The sequence below is a fragment of the Podarcis tiliguerta genome (assembly GCF_965153285.1).
Source record: "Podarcis tiliguerta genome assembly, chromosome: 2".
Classification (NCBI taxonomy): domain Eukaryota; kingdom Metazoa; phylum Chordata; class Lepidosauria; order Squamata; family Lacertidae; genus Podarcis; species Podarcis tiliguerta.
The window spans coordinates 42,195,420-42,220,262 of NC_139535.1; the positions used below are offsets into that span (position 1 = coordinate 42,195,420).

General features: G+C 43.4%; 1 protein-coding gene across 8 annotated transcripts in view; it reads left to right on the forward strand.

Moving 5' to 3' along the window:
* ARHGEF3 (Rho guanine nucleotide exchange factor 3) overlaps positions 1-23,905 on the forward strand; it is a 104,958-nt gene extending 81,053 nt beyond the window's left edge. For 6 of the 8 annotated variants that reach the window (XM_083421402.1, XM_083421397.1, XM_083421400.1 and 3 more), the window contains 9 exons: positions 5,801-5,908; positions 6,389-6,559; positions 7,996-8,058; positions 8,247-8,343; positions 9,545-9,621; positions 10,917-11,174; positions 12,427-12,597; positions 19,849-20,035; positions 21,436-23,905. In XM_083421402.1, the coding sequence (XP_083277528.1) occupies positions 5,801-5,908; positions 6,389-6,559; positions 7,996-8,058; positions 8,247-8,343; positions 9,545-9,621; positions 10,917-11,174; positions 12,427-12,597; positions 19,849-20,035; positions 21,436-21,797 (1,494 nt within the window). In that variant the 3' untranslated portion in view covers positions 21,798-23,905. Of the gene's footprint in view, positions 1-2,747; positions 3,074-3,720; positions 3,915-5,800; positions 5,909-6,388; positions 6,560-7,995; positions 8,059-8,246; positions 8,344-9,544; positions 9,622-10,916; positions 11,175-12,426; positions 12,598-19,848; positions 20,036-21,435 lie in introns of those variants that run through there. The other 2 variants (XM_083421403.1, XM_083421404.1) reach the window with 2 other exon arrangements.
* The last annotated feature ends 938 nt before the right edge of the window (positions 23,906-24,843 follow it).

The following is a 24,843-nucleotide window of genomic DNA, read 5'->3' on the forward strand; positions in this document are numbered from 1 at the left end:
CTACAGTTATTCAGCCAATACTAGAATGGCCATTTATGATTTTTTTGAAAAACAGAGATAACCCTGTTGATCCCACAGAAAAGGTACTTCTACAAGCAAATATACCAAGGATGCTTTTGTAACTCAAAGAGTCTTCAGGAGTGCAGCCTTCAAAATCAGTGGCTTAGTTTTCCTGGGGTGTGTCTAAACTAAATATTGACCCTTGCTAGCTTGACATTGTTCAACAGATTGTTTTCAACTTGGGGCAGAGACGTTTCTGAGTTCAAAATATTTTATTTGTAACCAGCTTCTATGCGTATTTATTTAAAAGTACCTTCCAGTGAATTCAGATTTACTCCCAATGAAGTTTCTTTAAGACTGCACCCGCATGTTACATTTCCAAAAGTACCCCCTCCCAACCTGCATAATTAAAAGAAATAGCAAATCTCTGTCTAGTTCTAAATATTGATAACTTCCTGTGGAATGGAGGTTGAATGAGGCTTTTTCCTAATGCGGTTTTCTACTAAAGCTCAGTACTTGAGGTTATTTTATTATAACCATTTTATCTAGTGCCAATTTAATCAGTAGCAGACTAACACAAATAATATTTTTTTAGGCTTTCTGCCATCACAAATGTTGACATACCAATACAGTGTTGACCAAACTAGAAACTTTGAAAGTAAATGAGCATTGAAACTGTGCCAGGAATAAGGTGTCTGAAACAAAATGGTTCTGTTTTGTTTTATTTGTGAGGCCGGCAGATTGTATTTGAAACTAAGACTATACAGTATACTCTTTCACCTTGTAGAGTATTCTGTTACAGTGTTAAGTGCAGACTAATTTGTTTTCCAGAACATATCATTCTAGCCCTAATTAGTGCTACATTGCCCTGTAAATAATCTTGCAACCTTCTCTTCAAAAAAAACGCAACCAAACTTTTATTTATTGTTGATACACTTTTGGTTCTTGGAGTGTGATGAAATACATGGGCTAGCTGCTGTTGCTTCTTCTGCAACTGTCTTTATTTGCTATATTTCCAGTTACTTTATACAGTCCATTTCTGGAGACTCGGTATAGCATAGTGGTTCCAGGCCATAGTACACAGCAGTGAGTAAAGGACCTTAACAGGTGTTTTGATGGTCCAGGGTGGGGGGTGGGGAGCCGGCCTCTGATAGTTTGGACCATCTTTCAAGGGTGGGATAAGCACACCAGCCCACCCAAAAAGCTCTGTTGTATTGTTAAAGCTGACAGCACTCACCATTTGCCCTGCAATGTATGAACAGGTGCTCACCAGCGGCACCTTTTTTGTATCTGGAACCAATCTGGGAGTCAGTCTGGATGGCCATCAAAAAACCCTAATACAGAAGTAGCCTTTGTGATTACAGAGTTTTCTAATGAAAGGTTTCTTCACGACTAGAATTTGTTAATTTCAGTCACAAATTACCCAGCTTGTGAATTCTGTGATGTAGAGAATGCAAGGAAATCATTTTATTGTTCAGCAGACTATAAAAAGGATAAAGGTTCCCTGACCTGTGGTTTGCAGGCTCTCGCTGGGTTAAGTTAACCATGTATCAGTTTAATATAGTTTAGCCTAATTTAAAATTCTGGCTTGCTCCAAAGCTGATAGTGGTAGTTTCCTTGTTTAGAGCAAAAAATAGAGGTCAGTTGGAATGTATTTGTTTATTTCAAAGTTTTATGTGCCACTTTCCAGGGCCAAAACGTTCCCAATGTGGCTTATATCAAAATTGCAATACATAATTTATCATGTATCAATAAAATTACAATAAAAGATCTAAAAATATTAAAGCACATGACCTCAACTCTGGTGAACAATCAGGTGACAGATGTCATAGCCAGATTGCTCTCAATTTGGAGGGATATTTTCTATGTAGACTCCAAGGTTCTAAACTGCATAGGGAGCCTACCCTGTGTGTTCACAGTATCACCTTAGAGTGCAGTGAAACGGTCCCCACCTAGCATTTCATAGCACTTCCCCCCCAGCTGTTCACATCACCACTAATGGCTTCATTAGTATCAATTTGGTTTCTGTTTGTGTACACATCAGGGAGCGTTGACACAACAGGTATGTCTTTACCTTAAGCAAAGGTGTTCACACCTTGGCTAGAGACTAATTAAGAACAGCTCAAGGACTCTTAATTGATATGAAGCTATTTTAACAAACAGCGAACTAAATACTGACCCTATCTCTCATTCAGGGCAATATTAACCAGATAGATAGCAGACTGCTCAGTTGCCTCTGTGCGCCTCCTCCAAAAACCAGGCAGCAGCAGAGTTTTCCGTTTTGTAGTCCATGTAGCACTTGCATTAGAGAAATAAAGATCTTCCTTTCTGAAGGTATCTGGTTCCATAGCTGCTAGAGAAGGGGGACTGAACATGCATTTCTCCTTCTTCCTCTGCAGATGTCAAAGCCAGTAAAGTCAGTTTACATGGTTTTTCTCTCCTAATAATATCCTATCTTGACTCTAAGCTTATTGATTTGAATGCTCTTTAGACGTTCTCCTAACTGTGTGGGAGATGCTGATTTATGAGTGATTGCCCCTATACAGCTGGGAGAAGCATTGATTGACTCAGCCACACTCCCAGAGCCCAGTCCCAAAACTGGCAATGTGCCAGCAGCAGGAATGCCAATCCTGTGAGAAAAGCCAAAGGGATCCTGCTCTGCTCAGATAATTGGGTCTTTTTTATCTTTCCCCCAGCTGCATGAAAGCTATCTTATGGCTAAGGAGCTCTCAAGGGTCTGGGTGAACATCTCAAAGGCACAATGTGTGCATGGCAAATCAAAAGTTAGGGAAGCACTGAAAGTCAGTGTGTCCTGCAATATCACGTGTTTCCGTCTTTTATTCAAGGACAAGAGCAGGTTGTTCGTTCAGTGACGTTTACTGTTTATGAGGAGAAATAAGGGTGTGTGACTAAAGCATCCTGGAACTCCTCATTCACTTTGCCAGCAATTGTAGTCTAAGGCCAGCAACTCTCAAGCAACTTCTACATCTGATTGTGGAAACAAGCTGTATAGGTTTTTTAAAAAGATTGTTATATTCTGGAGTCATTGAAACTAAAGGGAATATATAACCAGGTAGGGTGTTTTTAACTCTGTGCACTGTGGCGTAGCTCTATCCCACCGGGACTGCAGTGCAGTGTGATTGATGTGAAGCGTCTCTCTGTTCTGGCACAGCATCACTGGCATGCTAAATAAGAAACAGCTGATGGCTGAGGCGCCATTGAGAGGAGAATCACAGTGAATGCTGAATGTCTTTTCTAGTGTGTTCAGTATTCCAGTGGTGCTGCAGTGGCATAAAAATAAATGTGCTTAACAAAAAAGCTGAGCCAAGGGACTGCTGATGAAGGCGAAGGATACAGAATGCACCTCTGCTGAAGATTGGAGGGCAGACTGCATTTTTTGTTTGCCACCAGGACTGCCAAGTGGATGAATCTGTTATATGTGTGGGGTTTTAAAATATGTTTCTTCCATGCTCTAAGGAATATTGTTGGATTTCAGCTTTATTTGTGGAGAAATAAATATGTGGCTGGCTTCCAGTTCTCCTCTCCGTAGATGTGCTGATGGAAGTGATATTTCTAATCAGTATTAATGAAGTTGCTAATGCTCTGATTTCCTTCCCCCCACCCCTAACCCCAGAAATGATTGCTAATATGAATGGCTAGCATGTGGAAGATTGTAGTCAGAGCTGGTTTATTACACCACTGTTTTTTCTACGAAACTAGAATTATATGATGCTTAAGCAAACTTCATGATCATGGCTGAAAAAGAGAGGTGAATGGACTTAGGATGTTCCTGAAATGTGATTTTTGATGGGTTTCACATCACCTGGAAGATTTGGGTTTTTCTGTCAAGTCTTGCCTTCTACATGTGCTGCCCACGATCTCTTCAATGTCGGATGGAGATTAGGAAAGCAAGGGTAATCGTAAACTTCAAAAAATATTTACTGCTATAGCTTTTCCTGCTTCTTATACCTTTGTTTACATTTGTGTGTGTGTGTGTGCAGAAACAAGAGTATTAATCCTTCAGAGCTTCTTGACACAAAAGGGGTTAAATAGTGAGTTGTTAATTGTATATCTTGGTTCTTGAATTGCTCTTTGATGATAGATGCTTACTGAGTTTTGTTAAAAACTCAGTTCTTTAAATACATAGTGGATGTTTTATAATTGCGTAATAAATTTGAGAGATATACATACAATCAAATGTACAAATGACCTTCGCAAATACTGTAATCTTAAACTCTCTAATTTTTGCTTGCTGGAGATCTGGTAACACAGAAATGCATAATGATTTGACTCTCAGCTGGAAGAAATATTTGAGGCTAGAGACTTCTGTTTTGAAACTGTATCTATGCCTTTCAGTGGCAAGGTCATGATAACAAGCATAGCTGCTGAACCTTTTGCATTGCAAGATGAGACAGGGAAGTGATTAAATGTATGTGCATGAATGTTTTAACAGTGCAATTGCATGCACACTTACCTGAGAATAAGCCCAATTGAACACAATGGGACTTAATTCAGAGTAAACATGCACAGGATTCAACCCTAAGGTGTGTGAAGTTACATATGTCTGTTGTGCATCCTTTCTCTCTCCAAAACATTTTCTTCTTGTACTTTTGATATTTCGTATGTTTGCCAGCTGTGTGCATTGAGCAAAATAATCTTAATTGTAAACATGAGAATTGGTTGTACTTATGCCGAGTCTTACTAATACCATACTAAGGTAGTGATTTCTGCATACTTGGGGTATGAGAAAAGAGTTGTGGGGGACTCTTTTATCCCCAAATAGCCTAATGAGATCTTTTGCTTAGCGTCTTCCAGAAATTGTCAAAGGCAGTTGACCCATGAAGTGCTGAGGATGTTGGGGGTGGAATGTCATAGGGGAAGTATTAGTCAGCACAATCCCTCGACAGAATGAACCCCAGGAGATGTCTGTTAAGGCTGGTAGAGAGGTGCAGCATGCAGTTAGCCCCCTTCCCTGTGCTATATGGGGAGAGCTCAAGAGACAGTAAAGGAAAACAGACAGTTTTTGACCTCTCTCCACAGTTTATAGCAATCTTCAGAAATCACCTAGTCCACCATGAACCTGCACAACCTTTGAGATAGGCTGCTGAGACCCTGCTAAGTTTTGTCTTTACATCAGATCAGATAGGTGAGCATGAGAGAGGGGGGAATTTTTTGGGCAGCGACATCAAAATAGTAGAATTCCCTCCCAATGGTGATCCTCTGGGCCTCTCTCTGTTTTGATTTGTTGCTTGCTGCTGTCTTTAGCATTTTTGTTTTAATTTCATGTCTGATTGCCTTCCTACCAGTAACACTTTACATGTTTTAAATGGAAAAGGGGAAATGATAATAACAACATACTCTTGCTCTCTCTGACATCTTTTTGGGGACTGCTCTTTGTCGTTTGGGCAGGAACATAAATGCATTTGGCTTTTAATAATTTTTGAAATATTAAGGTTGTTCATCTTACATTTTTGTAAGATTGTTGTTTTTTTGGTACTTGAATTTTGTATTTGTGTGTTATCCTTTCTAAATCATCCTGGGGGCCAAAAGCTGACAGCCAAACTTGGACTTGCACCCGTTAGCACTATATGGCACACTGTGGAAAGTATTCAGGATGGTGGTTTTGCTTTATCCCCACCTGAAACCTTCTGTGAGAACCAAACAATACTACAAGCTAATTGGAGTCCTGGAAGGGTCCCCCATTGGGGACTGGGATACATTGAAACTTCTATACTTGTATTATGAAATCAGTGTTGGCTTTATGATTCTAACACGCAAGTATTTTGTCTAAAATTTACAGGAGCCCAGTAATAAGCGGGTCAGGCCTCTTTCTAGAGTGACATCACTAGCAAGTTTAATTCCTCCTGTTCGAGCAACTCCTTTGAAACGATTTGGTCAGACGCTTCAGGTAAAACCGATTTTTTAATTAATTAAGTAGGGTTCAATACAAGGAATGCAACATGTCTTATTTCTGGTATTGTTTGTAAAGCATTTATTTTTGCATATTGCTCATCTATATGGAAGTAATGAAAATCACTTTATTAATAATTTTCAATTTAAGTAAAAGCAAGTGTTTGATTTCTGTTCGATAACAATTTCTCTTATACAAGGTTGTCTCCAGTGTGACTTCTACTTAGAATAGACCCATTGAAATCAATAGACATTACTAACTTGAATCCATTACTTTTAATGGATCTCTTTTGAGCAGAACTAGTATGGGAGACAACTCTTAACTCCTCCTTTTTGATGCAGCTGCGTCAGTTCTCATTCCAAAATATTAAACAGTATTTTGTGAATAAACAGCGGTTTTACTTTGTCATCAACATGACAATTAACCTTCCCATCAACCCTAGCAAAGCAATAACTATTTTATTTTTATTTTTCACAGCGTTCCATCAGTTTTCGCAGTGACAGTCGGCCAGATCTGCTTGCCTCAAGACCCTGGACTAGAAATGTACCCCCTGCTAGCACCAAGCGAAGAGACAGTAAACTTTGGAGTGAGACCTTTGATGTTTGTGTCAATCAGATGCTGACATCCAAAGAAATCAAGCGGCAAGAGGTTTGCTTACTTATATTCTCCTTGGACTTGCCTGAAATGGCATTAAGGAATGCAAGTGAAGATACACATGTTTGTGTATAAACTTCTTTTTAGTCCCATTTTCCCCTCCTTGGCAGAACTAGCCGCCACCCATCTCCTTTGCACACATGAAAACACTGAAATGCACAATCACTCCTTGCAATCACTCCAGGCTTTAAAAGCAGCCATCACAGCCTTCGAAGACAACACAATGCATTCTTGCATTCCTGAAGCGAGACAAGGCAGAAGCTAATAACTGGCTCTTTCAAGCTGAGGGAAATAGGGCTAACTGTCTTCACATCTTCATTGGAAAAAAAAGAATTCATAATAAAATATTTTAGAAATGGAGGAAATGCCATGCACAGCATCGCATGGCATTCCGTTCTAGCTTAGCATAGGATGCTGAATCATACAAGTACCCTTTATTAAAAGGCCCCAGGGCATAGTCTGAAGGCACATGATTTAGCAGTCTGCCGAAGCTAAGCCAGTCTGGTATGTGTCTGATTGGAGACTGCCTGGGAACGCCATTTACACTGGTACCTCGGGTTAAGAACTTAATTCGTTCTTAACCTGAAACTGTTCTTAACCCGAGGTACCACTTTAGCTAATGGGGCCTCCCGCTGCTGCGCCGCTGCGCGATTTCTGTTCTTAACCCGAGGTACTATTTCTGGGTTAGCAGAGTCTGTAACCTGAAGTGTCTGTAACCTGAAGCGTCTGTAACCAGAGATACCACTGTATTTATGAGTTTGAGTTTTGTATGCCACCTTTCGCCAGTAGGCTCTCCACCATTATTTTAGGGATGAGTTTCATCACAAAGGGAAGGATATTAAATAAAGGACAGTATTTTAATAGACTTAAAGCTTGGTCTCAATTTTTAGCTTCTCAAAGCAAGAGAATATTAAAATACTGTCCTTTATTTAATAGTTAGGAATGGAAGAATCTGACAATTTCATTTCTCTGTCTCTGATTATTTTAATTCAGTTCTCTGCATTTCAGCAATTTGCAAATTTCTTTTTAAAAACTTATTAAAATTCTTCAGCAATTTAGGGTGGATTTTTCCTAATAAATGAAATGTTGCATGCAGTTTTTATTAATCACAGAATTTTGCAATCACTTTCTCCAAATATAGTGCATTTTTGTATGTTAATATGCATAATATTTTGTAAACATTGCCTGGTTGGATAACTGTATTGTAAAATTAAGATATGCACAAATTTCAGTGGGTGGCTATGTTGTGTCCCCACCCCCCGAAAGTGCAAATTTGAATGATTTGGGTTTAAATGCTAACTTAATTGAGTTTACACCCAACCCCATTTGGCACTGTGGCAATTTGGACTTGCCATTTATCCATAGTTTTAAAATGTTATTTGAGAAATTTTGAAACTGCAAATTTATCAAGGTTATATCTTCTGTTATAGGCAATTTTTGAACTTTCACAAGGAGAAGAAGACTTGATAGAAGACCTGAAGTTAGCAAAGAAGGTATTATATACCCTTAATTATTGTGTGCCTCTATTGAATTTGTTCACAGGCAGTTTCTATGATCTGTGTGTACAGATTAATTCAAATATATAAAAATTTTAAGGCACAAGAGCCAGAGTTTAAATGCTATCACCAATAATGGAATTTCAAATATGTATTTATTAAATGATTTTTCTATCTTTGTGCAGGCTTACCATGACCCAATGCTTAAACTTTCCATAATGTCAGAGCAAGAATTAAACCAAATATTTGGGACACTGGACTCTTTAATTCCTTTGCATGAAGGTATAATTCTTTCTATTCTATATGCAGTTGCTAAGAGCCAAATAAGTTTGAGGAGCATTGTTTGAGGAACAGTTGAATTATATTGGACTGCAGACTGGAAAAAAACCTCTACAAAATTTATCTATGGAGGAAAAATGTACATTGGAATGGGCACTTTTTATTTTACCTTCACTACAGAAGCATTAGTGTCATTAGTTGTCATTCCTGTCTGTTGACTCCACAGTTTCCAACTTTCATTGTCAGTACTGACACACATCTGGGAATCGGTTTGGGTGCTATCAGAAATTATATTTACACGGTTAAAGTTTCATTACACGAGTTGAATGTTCCCAACAGAAGTTAAGTCACAAAAAAATAGATGGAAGTAGATGTCTAAATGCTGGGGTGGGGGGCCAGGGACTTTTCAACCCAATATAGTTTTTCAAGAGGCATATTGTAAATATTTGTGCATTTCAACTTCTTAATAAGATTTGTATAATCATGAGTGTGTGTGTGTGTGTGTAGCAGATGGTATTCAAATGTTTCTAGACAGATTAGATATAACTATTCATTGAGTCTCCTGAAATTACTGTTTTTAGTTGAAAGCAATTACAAGGAAGGGCTCTGATTCAGATTTGGAGCACCTGTGCTGGGGAAGAGGGTTGACGCATTCATGTCTGTGTGAAAATTTAGGTCCTGACCTAATTTTTCCTCCCCCTGGATGGGGGACAAATACCAGCATGATACAGGTAGCTGTATTTCCCCCTAGGTCAGCCTACTAGCAGCTTCTTTGGGTGGGATTTTGGTTGGGAAAGCAGCTGTGGTGAGGAATGGCTACACCCTCTCCTTTTCTGTAGCACTACTGCTTCTGTCAAAACCAGAGTTCTCGGTTCCTCTTTGTTAAAAATAGAAATGTGGGGGAAACTAATCACAGTTTTCCCGTGCCTTGTATAGTTTGGCACTGAAAGAGGAACACAAGCAGGGTGTACCACCCAAGTTGGTGCATAGCCCTTTTCTCATGGGATAGCTCACGGCTTTGTGAAAATAGGGGTCTTGCATCATTTGACAGGAGTTTTATAAGCAAATAGTGATAAACAGGCAGATGGTCAAAGGCAATGAAAGGCTCTCAAACAATACTTGACAGGTTGAACTTTACTATAGAAGAGTCCTCAGTATTCTTTTACCAATTAAGTTTTTCATGTTTTTCATGTATTTACATCAGATCTTCTTAGACGCCTAAAAGAAATTAGGAAACCTGATGGATCTACAGACTGTGTTGGTCACATCCTTGTGGGCTGGGTATGGAAAACTTTCACAAATGGTTAATTTTGTTTTCTTTTTATATGCTTCCTCATTTTTAAGGTTATAAAAGTGAAAACTAGCAACGGTAAAATGTGCAAGAATGGGCAGCGATATTGGGGTTAACAAACATTCTTGTTGCAATATTTTTAAGTGAATTGCATCAGTTAAATAATCTAAGCCATGTCTGATCTGAGAACTAGTACCAAGCAATAACACTGCAGGAAGGGTAAGGGTATGAGGACTAACTCTGTGTAGGAGTCAAGATCAGTAGTGGCCAGTGTGGTGGGGCAGAGCCATGCAGCTGCCCTCCTGATACCAGCACCACTACTGCTTACCTGCATATGGCTGAGGCAGGACAGTGTTGAAGTTGGAGCTTTGCAGATGCACCAGCACAAGAACCAGATTGGCTCCCCCAGCGCATCTGTGCAGTCCTGACCTGGCTTCTATGTTGTCCTGACAGACCCCTATCCAGATAAACTGTACAATGCTAGTGCCAGGACAGCAGTTGTGAACCACCATGCCAGCTACTACTGGACAAGTTTCAACTCACTTTGTGAATGCCACAGCCAGATTCCCACATTGGCAAACAGTAAAAGTTTCCATATGTTTATTCTTATTTATTGAATTTCTATAGCACCCTTCATCCAAATATCAGAGGGTGTGATCTGTTTCGTAAAAGAGTTGGCTGTATTGATACAATAGTAGAAACCACCCATTGCTACTACCAATTGGAGAGCCTGCATCGTAGCTCTCCCCCAGACTAGCAAGAATGCATAATAGGGCCTTCCAGGCAGCGACTTCACAGTGATGGAATGCAATTCCTGCAGAGACTGCTATCATCTCTTGGTGTTGCCTATGTGTTTTTAAAGGTTCCGTGGAACAGATTTGCATTTTAAAATATTGTAAGCTGCTTTGTGTAGGACTTTCTCAAAGAGTGGAGCATAAATAAATAAGTGCATCTGGCAATATGGTGTTCCTAGGCAAAGTGTAACATCTTAGCAGGTAATACCAGTATGCCACATGGAATCTTTGTGTTTTACTGGCTCAACAGATGTTGCACTCATTCTAAACACCTGCTTATTGGATTGTAAGTTTCTAAGAAATATTCCCAGTGACATTACACTGCTAGATGGTAATAAGTGACAAAATTAGGCTTCTAACCAGTATTGTCTGGTAGTAGCACTTATCATCAATTTTATTTTCTGTCAGATGAGTGGGGTAGTAATAATAATAATAATAATAATAATAATAATAATAATAATAATAATTCCAAATATTTATTTTTCCTTTAGTTGCCTTGTCTAAATTCCTATGATAGCTACTGTAGCAACCAGGTAGCTGCCAAAACTTTGCTGGACCAGAAGAAGCAGGATCATCGGGTTCAAGACTTCTTACAGCGTTGTCTAGAGTCACCTTTCAGCCGTAAACTGGACCTGTGGAATTTCCTTGATATCCCAAGAAGCCGTCTAGTGAAGTACCCACTACTGCTTAGAGAGATTCTGCGACACACGCCAAACGATCATCCAGACCAACAGCACATCGAAGAAGCTGTATGTGTTTAAACTAATTAATACCTTATCTAAAGGGCAAATCATTAGAAGTAGATTCACATACCTTCTCTCAGAAAGATGTATTAGATTTCTTGTTAGATTTCTGTGACTTTTTAGGCTTCGGGTATTTTAAAATTGCTTTACACTGAGTAGCTCAAGTGGCCCTTGGAATGCACTTTGCAGAGGAAGTATCCATTCTGCCATTCCTTTGCTAGATGTGATTTGTGTGTGTGTGCCAGTTGCAACATGTGCCATTACACTCATGCAAACTGCTACTGGAAGTATTGGTTGCATCTTTGGGCATCCTGGGTCATTTGCTTTCTCCCTGTAGCCACTTCCCTGATGCAAGGCTTAATATATTGTTGCATGTAATCATTGGTGATATCCAAAGCCTTACGTATGTTGCGGCTTTTAGTTGCCTCTTAAGAACATAATACAGCTTTCCCCCCTAAACTTTCCAAAATTGACCAAAAATTAGTGTTTTAACAGTACCACTCATCTGTCATGTTCAAATAGCAAGGGCACAAGAGAGCTGTTCTCATTGTCCACACAATTTTGGAGCTCCTTTTCCTTGAAAATGTGGTGAAGCCTGAATTTGAGCATCTTTCAGAAAGCCTGTAAAACTGTTTTTCTTTCAGGTTTTTTTTTTAAAGCTTCAGTTAAACAAGAAGCTTGGGGATAATAAGTTTAATATTTTTTCTAATTCAAGGAAATTGTGGGAAGAAACTTCACATCATTGGCTTTCAGATTTTATTTTTTAGAACACATTCCTATTACATACTGCATCCTGAACTGCTGTTTAAACTTGAGAGAGTATAAACTGTTAAACTGCTTGGGCTCTGTAACATGCAAAAAAGTAGCAGTTATCTAGGAATACAAAATACAAAGCCCTGCTGTTTATATGTAAGCAAAAAGGAAATATGGGGATTTAAACTCTTTATTTAGATTAATTGAATAAAGGAGTTCTGTTTGCACGACAGATTTCCTCTCACATATATGTAGCATACGCCTGCTCACAGGACATAATGAAGAAGTTCTTGCTTATAGAATTCCTGTTCATGCATTGGAGACAGATTGATGCTTAAAATGGAAGAGCCATATTGAAGTACCAAACACTCACATGGCCTCTTTTTGCTCATTGCAGAAGTCCATCCACCCATTTTGTTTTTCCAACCATAAGCCTATTAAGAAATGCTTTCAAAATTGGCTTGGCAATTTATGACTTATTTGTAACCATTCCACCCCTCCCCAGATTAATATTGTCCAAGGAATAGTGGCAGAAATCAACAAAAAGACGGGTGAATCTGAATGCCAGTATTACAAAGAGAGGCTAATCTATCTCGATGAAGGCCAAAAGGACTCCTTGATAGATGATTCACGTGTCGTGTGCTGTCATGGTGAACTAAAGAACAACCGGGGAGCGGTAAGGAATTAATTTTTAGGAAACACAAAATATTGTTTTACCTCTTTCTTAAGTACTGTTCTCAAATCAGTGAACTGCTTATTTGTAAAGTTGCAATGGTTTGTGTCAGGGCTGGCTCCTGGTCCCAGCTCACAGAGGACCAACGCTGGCTGGTATTTATGTACAAAAGTCTTTATTGAAGTACAGTATCCATTTCCACTCCGCAGCGCTCCAGCTCTACGTCTAGGCTTTAGACCGGCGAAGCTCCATCTGAGTCTCCGCCCCCTATGCACCAGTTTAAGACTCTAATCTTACTCCACCTCTCCCTTCTCTCCTTTCTCCGCTGGGTCCTGCTGCCCTCCGGGGCCCCTGTCTCCCTGGATTCTTCTGAGGCTGACGATGACCCCCCTGACTCCTCCCGCTCTCTTTTCGGCGGGCTTTGGGACCTGGCTCTCTTCCCGGGCTGCCAACTGTGCCTCCCTCCTGTACATTTGAACTTGGCGCGCGCGCGCGTTTAACTTTCCTGATGACCGTTTCCTCACTCCCCGACGGAGGTGTGGTCAATCCTGCCTCATGTTCTCCCGCTGGCAGCGCGCCACCTGATCCCGATGCCTGGGACTCCTCCCCCCTACTGCACTCTGGGGGGGACGTGGGCCCGGATTTCCAACTGCTACTCTCTGAGTCCCCTCTGCCCCCTTCTTCCCGAGGTGTTCCTCTGGGCACTCCCCTTGCCCTGACCATGGGAGCTCCTTTCTGTGAATCGTCCGATTCACTGGAAAGACTCAGAGACCTCGGATCGCTGTCATCGCTGACATTACCTTCGGACTCCTCCCCTTCACTCTCCATTTCCTCCTTATCCTGTGCCTCTGCTCCTGAACCCCTGACATCCATCCCCCCCTCGAAGCCCCCCCTTCCCCCCTCCCCTCCTTCAGGCGCGGGTGCCGGGTGCTCCGTCGTTGTGGGGGTGGCTGGCGGATACAGTTCGTCCCCCTTGGCATGCATCCAACCGGATAAGTCCAGCTCGTCCTCCGTGCTCTCGCCGACCTCGATTTCCTCTGCTTCCATCTCTGTGCCGCCGTGCTCGAACCCAAGGTCATCCCCCAGCACGTCCATGTCCATCTCTCCCCCGTTCACCTCTGGGGCCGTTGCCTGCCAGGGACCCCCCATCCACCTCCTGCTCCACCGCTCCTCTGGTCGATCGTCCCACCACAAAGATTGGCCCGAGGCAGACCCTGAGGGCGATCCCTCCGGGGAGCGTGTGTCCAGTGCCGGTTCGTCGTCCGAGGTGAACCCCTGGAACGTGCTGGCTGAAAGCGTGGGTGTGAAAAGCCAGTCGTCGAAATACTCGGCTGGCATGGGTCTGTGCGGGAACAAGGCATGAAACTCTTCCTTGAGAAGAGGCTCGTTCAAGGCATAGTCCGGCACCCAACTGTTGGCGCTGGCCGGGGTACCTTCTTTGGCGAGGAAATATTCTACTCCCTCTTCCCCCCATCTCGAGTCTAAAATCTCTGTGACCTGGTTGATGGGTTCCCCTCGTGGCGACCCCCTCCTTGTGGGCGTCTCCCTATACTGGTCTGGTGCCGTGCCCTGCGCCTGAAATCTGTGAGGTGCTTTGTAGGGCGTGAGCACCGACCTATGGAACACTGGGTGCATTCTGGACCCCTCCGGAAGTGTCAACCGGAAGGCCACTGGATTGATCTGTGCCTCGACTTGGTAAGGTCCTAGCTGCTTATGTCCGAGCTTCTTCTTCGCTAACGATCTGGTCGGCACTGCCTGGGCTGCTAACCAAACCCAGTCTCCCACTTGTATGTCCTCCCCAACCCGTCTGTGCTTATCAGCCTGCAGTTTGTATGCGTGCTTTGCTAATTCTAACTGCCTCCGAAGCTGTTCATGAACCTCCTGCAATTCTGACGCTAAGACTTCCGCTGCCTGTGGCTCCCCCTCCCCCAGTCTCTCTAATCCCGGGAAGGTTCTGGGATGCCTCCCGTTGTTGGCGAAGAACGGTGTCACGCCCGTGGACACGTGCTTCGTGTTGTTGTAGGCGAACTCAGCGAGCGGCAGGTAGTCCACCCATGTTGCCGGCTGCTGATTTGCATAGCATCTCAGGTACTGCTGCATGATGGCGTTGACTCGCTCCGCTTGTCCGTTGGTCTGCGGGTGTCTCGCCGACGCTAGGTTGATCTTGACGTTTAGGAAACCCATCAGCTTCTGCCAGAAGTTCGAGATGAACTGCCGCCCCCTGTCGGACAAGATAGACCGTGGCAGACCGTGCACCCGGAAGACGTGGTCTATGAACAGTTTGGCGGTCTGTTCCGCCGTGGCCACCTTCGCGCACGGAATGAAGTGGGCCATTTTGGTGAACATGTCCACCACCACTAGCACTGCCGTCTTGCCCCTCGAGCTGGGTAAATCCGTGACAAAGTCCAGGGCCACCCTCTCCCACGGTGCACTCGGGGTTTGCAGTGGTTCGAGCAGCCCCGCCGGAGGTTTGTGCACTGACTTGGCCCTTTGGCAGGTGTCGCACCTCGCGACGTACTCCGCGACTTCCACCCTCATCTTGGGCCACCAAAAATCTCTGGCAACTAATTCTGCCGTCTTCTCCTTGCCAAAGTGCCCAGCGGTGGGTGCGTCGTGCAACTGCTGCAGTACTTTCGCGCGGAGTTCGTCTCCCGGTACGTAGAGGGCCCCTCTGTGGATGAGCAATCCGTCGCGTATCTGGAACTCATCGGCCTTCGCCGTGCCCTTGTGCACCTCCTCCATCTTGGCTTGTGCAAAGGGGTCTTCCTGCAGCGCTCGACGTACAGCTTCCAGGTCCACGGTTGCTGAAGCGCACGCCCACGCTTCCGGTGCGAAAATGTGCTTGGCCGCCGCTGGTGCCGCCTCTTCGAGGTATTGCGGCTTTCTGGACAGTGCATCTGCCATGATGTTGTTGTCGCCTGGGATGTACTCTATCCTGAAGTCGAAATCTGCAAAGAACTCCGCCCACCGTATGTGCCGCTGGTTCAGGAACCTTGCCGTGCGCCAGTACTCCAGGTTCTTATGGTCCGTGCGAACCTGCACTGTGTGTTTGGCTCCGATGAGGAAGTGCCGCCACGCCTTGAATGCTGCATGAATGGCCAGCAACTCCCTGTCCCAGATGGTGTAGTTCTGCTCTGACTTGCTGAGCTTTCGAGAGTAGAAGGCGCACGGTCTCCAGTTCCCCTGCGGGTCCTGCTGCAACAGTACAGCTCCCACGGCTCTGTCCGAGGCGTCCGTTTCAACCCTCATCGGTCTGCTGGGATTCACGTGCAGTAGCTGCTCTTCGGAGGAGAAGAGACGCTTGAGGTTCTGAAAGGACTGCTCCGCTTGCTCCGTCCAGATGAATTTCTTCTTCTTGGAGCTGAGCGTGTCTGTAATGGCCGCTGTCTGCATCGCGAACCCCTTGATGAACTTGCGGTAAAAGTTGGCGAAACCCACAAACCGCTGGACCTCCTTCCGGTTGCGCGGGCTCTTCCAGTCCAACACTGCGCGAACCTTGGCGCTGTCCATGGCGAGCCCCTTGTCCGACAACTTGTAGCCCAGGAAATCCACCTCCTTCCTGTCGAACTGGCACTTCTCCAGCTTGGCGTACAGCCTATGCTCCTGCAGTCGCTGCAGAACTTCCTTGACGTCTCCCTCGTGGGTCTCCTCCGATTCTGAGAATATCAGGATGTCGTCCAGGAAGCAGACGCATTTCTTGTAGAGGAGACCCGCCAGTACGTGATGCATGAAGGCTTGAAAACAGTGAGAGCCATTTTGTAATCCAAAGGGCATAACTCTGTATTCATAGGTGCCCAGGGGCGTGAACATGGCCGTCTTCCACTCGTCGCCCTCCCGTATGCGGATCAAGTTGTACGCCCCTCGCAGATCCAACTTTGTGAAAACGCGTCCTTTCCTCACCGTTGCCAGCAGGTCGTCTATTTTGGGCATGGGAAAGGCCGTGGGCTTGGTTCTGGAATTTAAAATTCTGAAGTCTACCACAAGTCTTTTTTGGGGCGTGTCCTTCTTCTTCACAAAGAATACAGGACTGCCCCCCACTGCCTTCGACTCCCGGATGAAACCGCGCTTCAAGTTGAGGTCTATGAACTCCCTGAGTTCCTGCATCTCGTCTTCAGACATGGAATACAGTTTCCCTGTTGGCAGCGTCGCCCCAGGCAGGAGGTCAATCTTGCAGTCATAGGGCCGGTGGGGAGGCAGCTTGTCCGCTTCTTTCTCGCAGAAAACCTCCAAAAACGCTGCATACTTGAGTGGCACTGCTTGCAGCGTTCCTAATTGTAGCTGCGGGTCATCTTCTCCCCCTTCCTGGTCAGGCAGAATGCAGTTTTCTGCACAGTAGGAGGAGCCGAAGGTCAGTTGGCGCTGGTACCACGCCAGCGCTGGACTGTGTCTGTGCAGCCAACTCATGCCCAATACTACAGGCGTGTCTGACAGGTGGGTGACATTGAAGCTGATGACTTCTCGGTGATTGCCAATTTGCATCACCATGGGAGGCGTTTGGTGCACCACTTGCCCCCCCAGCAATTCCCTGCCATCCACCGTGACCACCTGCAAAGGCAGCGTGGCCGGCAGTAGTGCTACTTTGTGCTTTTGAATGAAATCCAGTCCTATAAAGTCCGCGTTACTCCCAGAGTCAATGGTAATTGGCACTTCCATAGTGAGTCCATTGGGCAGTTGAAGCAACGCTGTAAGCTGCACCACTGGTTTGGGTGGGAGGGGGTCTGTGGGCTGCAAAATCTCTGGGAATTGCTTCACTGACTTGTCTGGCTGGACCCCAGTGCTTCTTCCTCCAGCCAGACTCTGCCGTTTCCCTGCAGTGGTTCTCCCTGGTAAGCTGTGTTTGATACTGTTGCCGAGGTTGCAGTGTGCTTATGGAGCCTCTGGGGACACTCTTTCGCCATGTGCTGAGCACTGTCACAGATGTAGCACTTCCTGTTCCCTCTAGGAAGCTTCGCTTTGGCTGCTCCCGGTGGTAAGGCTCTCGTAGCTGACTGAGCCCTGGCACCTCCAATCTCCATCGGTTCATCCCCCCCTCCTTGGGGGGGTGTGGATTGCGCACGCGCTGCATCTTTGGGAAAAAGGGGAGGTGCTTTCGCTGGTGTACGTCCCCAACGCCCTTCGTCTCTGTTCCATGGACGTTCTTCCAAACGCACCCCGATTTCCAGCGCCCTTTGAACCACTTGTTGAGTGGTCTTAGGTCTCTCTCCCCTTGCAATCTCATCTTTCACATTTGCATTCAGTCCTTCCCAGAAAAGGTCTCTGACTGGAGCAGAATTCTTCTCCCACCCCAGCGCGTGGACTAATGCAAAAAAGCGGGCATGATACTGCCTTACACTGGCTTTGCCTTGTTTGAGACCATGTATGTCTCTTCTGGCAATATTGATGTCTATCTTTGATAAAAAACATGAATCCATCGCTTTAATGAACGCATCCGCATCTTGGAGCGCCGGATCATTATCTCTCCATAAATTTCTCAGCCACGCTTTGGCTTCCCCATGCAAATGGGATAGGATAAACCCCACTTTTTCTCTTTCATCTCTAAAGTCCTTTTCCAGCAGATTCAGCGCAAAGAGCAAGTCTGCTCGGAAATTAGGGTACTGTGGTAAACTCCCGTCGAAATGGGATACCAGGCTGCCTCCCCTCTTCCCCAGCCCTATGCCCTCTGGTTTGGGTCCCAGTTGCCCTTGTCTAGAAAGCATGTCCAACCTGGCTTGGAGATCCTTGCAGACTGTATCCATTTCCTCTTCCCTTTTTTTGGAGGCACGCACCTCTGCGTTGAGTTGAACCACAGCATTTCGCAGGTCTGTCCATTCCTGTTCTGTAGTCATCTTGTCTGATTCTTGTGAGCTCGCAAAGCACCACTTCTCTCCCCTCGCTACGTAGACTCACGTTGCGAGGTTCTTGGTGGAAAATCTTTTGTTGAGATGGAGCTTACTGTCAGGGCTGGCTCCTGGTCCCAGCTCACAGAGGACCAACGCTGGCTGGTATTTATGTACAAAAGTCTTTATTGAAGTACAGTATCCATTTCCACTCCGCAGCGCTCCAGCTCTACGTCTAGGCTTTAGACCGGCGAAGCTCCATCTGAGTCTCCGCCCCCTGTGCACCAGTTTAAGACTCTAATCTTACTCCACCTCTCCCTTCTCTCCTTTCTCCGCTGGGTCCTGCTGCCCTCCGGGGCCCCTGTCTCCCTGGATTCTTCTGAGGCTGACGATGACCCCCCTGACTCCTCCCGCTCTCTTCGGCGGGCTTTGGGACCTGGCTCTCTTCCCGGGCTGCCAACTGTGCCTCCCTCCTGTACATTTGAACTTGGCGCGCGCGTTTAACTTTCCTGATGACCGTTTCCTCACTCCCCGACGGAGGTGTGGTCAATCCTGCCTCATGTTCTCCCGCTGGCAGCGCGCCACCTGATCCCGATGCCTGGGACTCCTCCCCCCTACTGCACTCTGGGGGGGACGTGGGCCCGGATTTCCAACTGCTACTCTCTGAGTCCCCTCTGCCCCCTTCTTCCCGAGGTGTTCCTCTGGGCACTCCCCTTGCCCTGACCATGGGAGCTCCTTTCTGTGAATCGTCCGATTCACTGGAAAGACTCAGAGACCTCGGATCGCTGTCATCGCTGACATTACCTTCGGACTCCTCCCCTTCACTCTCCATTTCCTCCTTATCCTGTGCCTCTGCTCCTGAACCCCTGACAGTTTGCTTTTGGATGGCTGTCATGGGGAAATATTATCAAGTCTCAGAACTGAGAAAGAGATGCTAACTGCTTTTAATTTAGGGTAAAAAAAAAAAAAGCAGGCTTAACAGGGGTTAGAATCAGGGTGGATAATAGAATAGCTCTTCCTCATTGTGGGTAAGAGAGAAACTGATCTTTAACTAATTTTAACACCGCTGTCATATTTGTGCCATTACTGTGGAACACATTTCTCAGAGTGCTTGTAAGACGCCATCCTTGCACACTGTTGTTGTTGTTAGGCAAGATTTAAATATACTAGGACTTCCTTCCATCATGGAACTTAAGACAGCATATATCCAATTTCCTGGTGGGATTCCCATACAGTCAGTGGCCTAGACTCAAACTTCCTTACCTTCACCAACGTGGTTGCATCATGTGCCTTCAGACCATGGCATTGGACCATTTCCACCCATCTTTGGTAGTATTATTTAACTAGATGCTAGTTTGTTTTTTTAAAAAAAAACCTTGAGAAGTGATAAGCAAATAATGTATGAGTGACAACTCACAATTAATTTTTTTTTTGCCAGAAATTGCATGTGTTTCTCTTCCAAGAAGTACTGGTAATTACTCGAGCTGTTACACAGAATGAACAACTCTGTTACCAATTGTATCGGCAACCCATCCCTGTGAAGGATCTTGTGCTAGAAGACTTGCAAGATGGAGAGGTGCGATTGGGTGGATCCATACGTGGTGCATTTAGCAACAATGAAAGAAGTAAGAATCCATTCTATTATATCTCTCTTATAAAATATTTAAATTTAGTCATGCACCACAGGACCCTTCCAATATCTTTTCTGGAAGTATAAGCCAGCATGTCTTATTCATATAAAAAAGGTAAACTAATTTTTCACTTTAAAAAAAAGAAGAAACAAGATTTTCAAAAAGTAGTATGTCAGCTTACAAAAGCAAAACATGACAGGAAAGATAAAAGATACCTTCATGTTTTCTGTTGGATACTCTTTCAGGAGTTGGTTTTAAATGATAATGCTAAGAACCTACTGCTCCAATCTGTTCTCACCAGTGGTGACAGACCTTGAGCTTTAAAATTTTTGGCAGCTCCCTGTGCAACACCAGAATTTGGCACCTCCCGCCACTGCCACCTCTTGCCTTTTGTTGCTCGTCATTGCTGAAGTGTCCTCTGTGGCACCCTCTCTGCTCAGTGCCCAGTTTGGACAAACCAGTTGCACTCCCCTAAATCCGTCACCAGTGAGAGTTCGTGAAAGAGTTTTGCAAGAGTAAATGGCTGCCATCACTATTGGAAGAAAGGGCAGCCCCCCATGACCTTGTCCAGCAGCACTCAATTAACGAGGACAGCACTGTGCATATTCCCAGATACTGACAAAATACCATGAAGACCAGTGGCATGATTCTCACAAATGTCATTCCCCTCTTTGTGATATAAGTACAAGTGGTTGTTTGTACTTATAATCATTACATCATCTGACTGGCTGCTGCTGATTGCCACAGATGGTTAGCATTGCTGAATTTTTGTGTGTGACTTCTGTTAGAATAAAATAAAATGGTGGGGAAAGAGGTCGATTCTGTAGTAAAACAAGCTGAAGAAAGCAGAAAACGTGTTTTCTCTCAAGCGGGACTGCCCAACTTATAAACCTTGTATAGTGGTCCACCCATGGCTTAAAACACTTCAGTGATACCTCTAGTTATGGACTCGATCCCTTCTGGGGTGCCGTCCACACCCCGAAAAGTCTGTAACTAGATCGCCGCTTCTGTGCATGCGCGTGGCGTGGTAGAGCGCTTCTGCGCATGTGCGAAACACACAAAATGCTTCTGCCCACGCACGTGCTGCAAAACCTGGAAATATACACTTCTGGGTTTGCTGCGTTCGCAAGCCAAAAAGACGCAACATGAACCTAACGCAGCATGAGGTATGGCTATATTTCCTTTTGCTTCTGCTTCCATGGAATTTCTAAACTGTGTGGAAGGAATCATGTGGGAGACTTCATACATGGATGGTGGACTGCATTTCTCTTAGTGGGATCCAAGTTGTACGCTCTTCTGGTATATCATTAATGTAGAAGTATTAACCCCCCCCCCACACACAATGTCCTCTTCCAAGAAGCATTGAATATACTAATGTGGCTCATTTATTTCAGTTAAAAACTTCTTTAGAGTCAGCTTCAGAAAGGGATCTCAAAGCCAGTCTCATTCACTGCAAGCAAATGACACCTTCAACAAACAGCAGTGGCTCAACTGTATCCGTCAAGCCAAAGAATCAGTCTCTTGCGCATCAAGCGAAGTCCGGACACTTGATTCTGAAGACCCCTTACTAACATCATCGAGTACATCATCAAGTAGGAACAGAATAGCCCGGCAGGAATCTAAGCTTGAGCAAATGGACCAATCAGACAGTGGGTCTGACTGTAGCATGGACATCAGTGAAATCAGCATTGACTGTGACCACATGGAGCAGACATACCCTTGGCAGACTGACAAAGAGATAGAAAGCAATGTCTGACAACGGCATAGTGGTCTTCTGTGTCTTACCTGTACAGTATTTGCATTCCACATATGGAACAAGAAGCACTTTTTAATAATTTTGTCACAATGTCAACTCAGTCTCTATTATATTTGTACCTTTCAACCATAGTACTGTAACTGCTGGTGTGTGTAATTTGATATGGCAACTATAATCCTGTGATAATTCTGTAAACGTCTCTGTGGCTGAGAGAGGTTACTTGACCAATTATTTCCAATGTCTTGCTGGTAGATATGACCTCTAAGCTACTGTTTTAATGCATATTACATACCAAGAATCTCTGTTTTATAAAGTGCCCTATTTTGACCTCTCACAAGGCAACCACACACAAGGACCTGAACAAAGCATTTTAAAGCTATTACATCCAGAAATTGTTTGTGAATGATGTGTGTAGGTTTCAAAAAAGCTTGAAAGACTAAAACTAAGAGTCTTGTTGATTGGTGACTTTCATCATCTTAATTTAACAGTTATGGCCAGTGCAGAATATGTAATTTCTCAGTACACAGATGCAAGCTAAAAGGTCATTTGACAGTAAGTTGTGTGCCAGTACTAAATCTTCAGATGAAAATTCCAGTTTATATGATGGTGTTTTCTGATAATTGGATGGTAGTTTACCTACTGTCCCATTTAGAATAAAGCATTAAGAGAGTAAAAAAGCTGAAACATCAAAATACTTTGTTTAAATTGCTGTGTTTTGTTTTATGTAGTCCTTTCTATGTGCACAGCCAGGCAGTTTGTATGCAAAATGGTGCTTCTAAAATATTAACATTTTAGCTGTATCTAATGTAATACTGCCCTCAGGATAGCCATTTTGTGATGTCTACAAAAATAAGCCTTTCTTCTGTCATCCCAGTATCCACTGCCTGCTCTCTTATGTGATTCACAGATACAGACACTTCTATTAAAAGACCTGTTCAGTGTCATTCTCAAGGCCAGAATTGAGAACAAAGCCCAGGTGGGCTCCCCAGACTTTTGTAACAGGCTTACAGAAAGTTAGGACTGGGACTACACCACATGCTAATAAAAATATTGATTTCTCATTGGCTCTGTTCAGAGAATTAACCTCCATGTTATTTGGGTGTGTTCTGGCTTAATTATGATTAAACTAAGGGGTGACTCTAATTTTATAACTATGGTTTGCAATCATTTTTCTAATGCAACCCACCAAAGGAATTTTGCTTATTCAGGAGTCAGCTACAAACACAAACACACACACACACACACACACACACACACTGCATATTTGTTTCTAAAGACATCTGCACACAGCATTCACTATTACTGCATCTCTAGAAACTCACACCTCAAAAAGTGTTTGACCCACTCTTTCAACCTATTGGTCTGAAAATTACATTTGACTAGCTTGGCAACCTTAAAGTAGGTAAAATGTCAATAAAATTTGTATTTATGAATCAAACTCTAATTTCAAATGTAAGGTTGAACAGTACTGTAATGCCTAATTTGACCCTTTCTAAAGAAGGGTCCTGAAATTTGCAACCTAGTGCACTGAAATGTACTCTGATACCACTATTTCTATTTTCTGCACAGTGTAGAGTCTAACGTCAGCACTGCAGAAGCATTGATATTGCCAAAATACATACTTCATACATTTTACATGTTTACAGAAAAACTGTAAGAGTAAATAAGATGTCAATTTTAATTTGTAAATATATTCTGCTGTGTTAGAAGAATCGTGCTGAGATAATCGATAAGAAAGCAGGTTAATACCTATATTTTTTCAAACAAAAATTATGGTCAATTTTACTCTATAGAACATATTTCTGTATCTATAGGTTTTAAATATGGTTGTTTTCTATTTCAGGCTTGTAATTTATTTTAATTGCTTCATTTTGGAAGTTGAGTATTAGCCAATCCAGAGTAAATGGAAGTATTTTTCAAAATAGAAGGAAGTAGAAAGTATATTAGGATGTGAACTACTGAAATGACAAATACTTGCCAAAATGTTGGAGATACCGTGTAATGTCTTCATTTCTTAAAAATAATTGATGTATTGATTAAATCTCTTTTTTTGCATAATAGCCTTACACTGTTCTCAAAGCATTTCAAATAAATTACACTGAACTGTCTATTTTTTAAATATATTGTTGCTTCATATGCAAAGCTAGATAACCTCATTTTACAAACTTTCTGTGATTTCTGACATCTGTTTTCAGTAATATTTACATTCATTTATAGCTAAACTGAGGATACTTTTAGTAATCAAAACTAATCTAACAAGTTACTAAGATGCAAATAAATTGAAAAGACTTTTTCAAACTATATATATATATATATGTTATCTGTATCAGATATAATGTGAAAAGTTACCAGTAGAAAGCAATGCATATTGTATTCCTACAATAGAAATACAAATATTAGAAATATTTAGAAATATTTTGTGCGGTATTCTTCAGCTTTAGTTCACGGCAAGGTCTTGCTCTTTAATTAGATAGACCAGAAATATGGATTTTAAGACTTATGACAAACACCCTAAATGTGCTCCTCTGGATTAATTTATAACACTTTCCTTTTAGTTTTCAGTGTAGCATCACAGCCTGGTTCCCCAAGAGTTTTGGATCTCGTTGCAGTTTGAAAAATCTAAGAAAGTGCCATGGGGACCACTGAAGAAAAACTGGTGATTCCAAGAACCCCTCCCCCCCAAAAGGCTAAAAACTAGTCAAACCCACAAAGAAAACCACAGGCAAATAACAACAAAAACCTGAAAAATTAAAATGGGTGGAGCAGGGTAACTTAGAGGGTGCCAAGGATGTACCTGAGATTGCTGTGGTGCCCATGGCCACATGAATAGCATACATATTTTAAAGTGCTTTTATTACAGTATCATATACATGCTGTTCAAAGCCTACAAAGAGAAATCTGTTAAAATACTAGGCCCCACTAACTTATAAAAGAGGGTATCAGAACTGTTTAAAGTGCTTTTTTGAGGGATGAGAACATCGCAGGGGGGGGGAGAATTTGGGGAATAATTCAGTTGAACTGGAATTTATTTGAATGGAATCTGTGA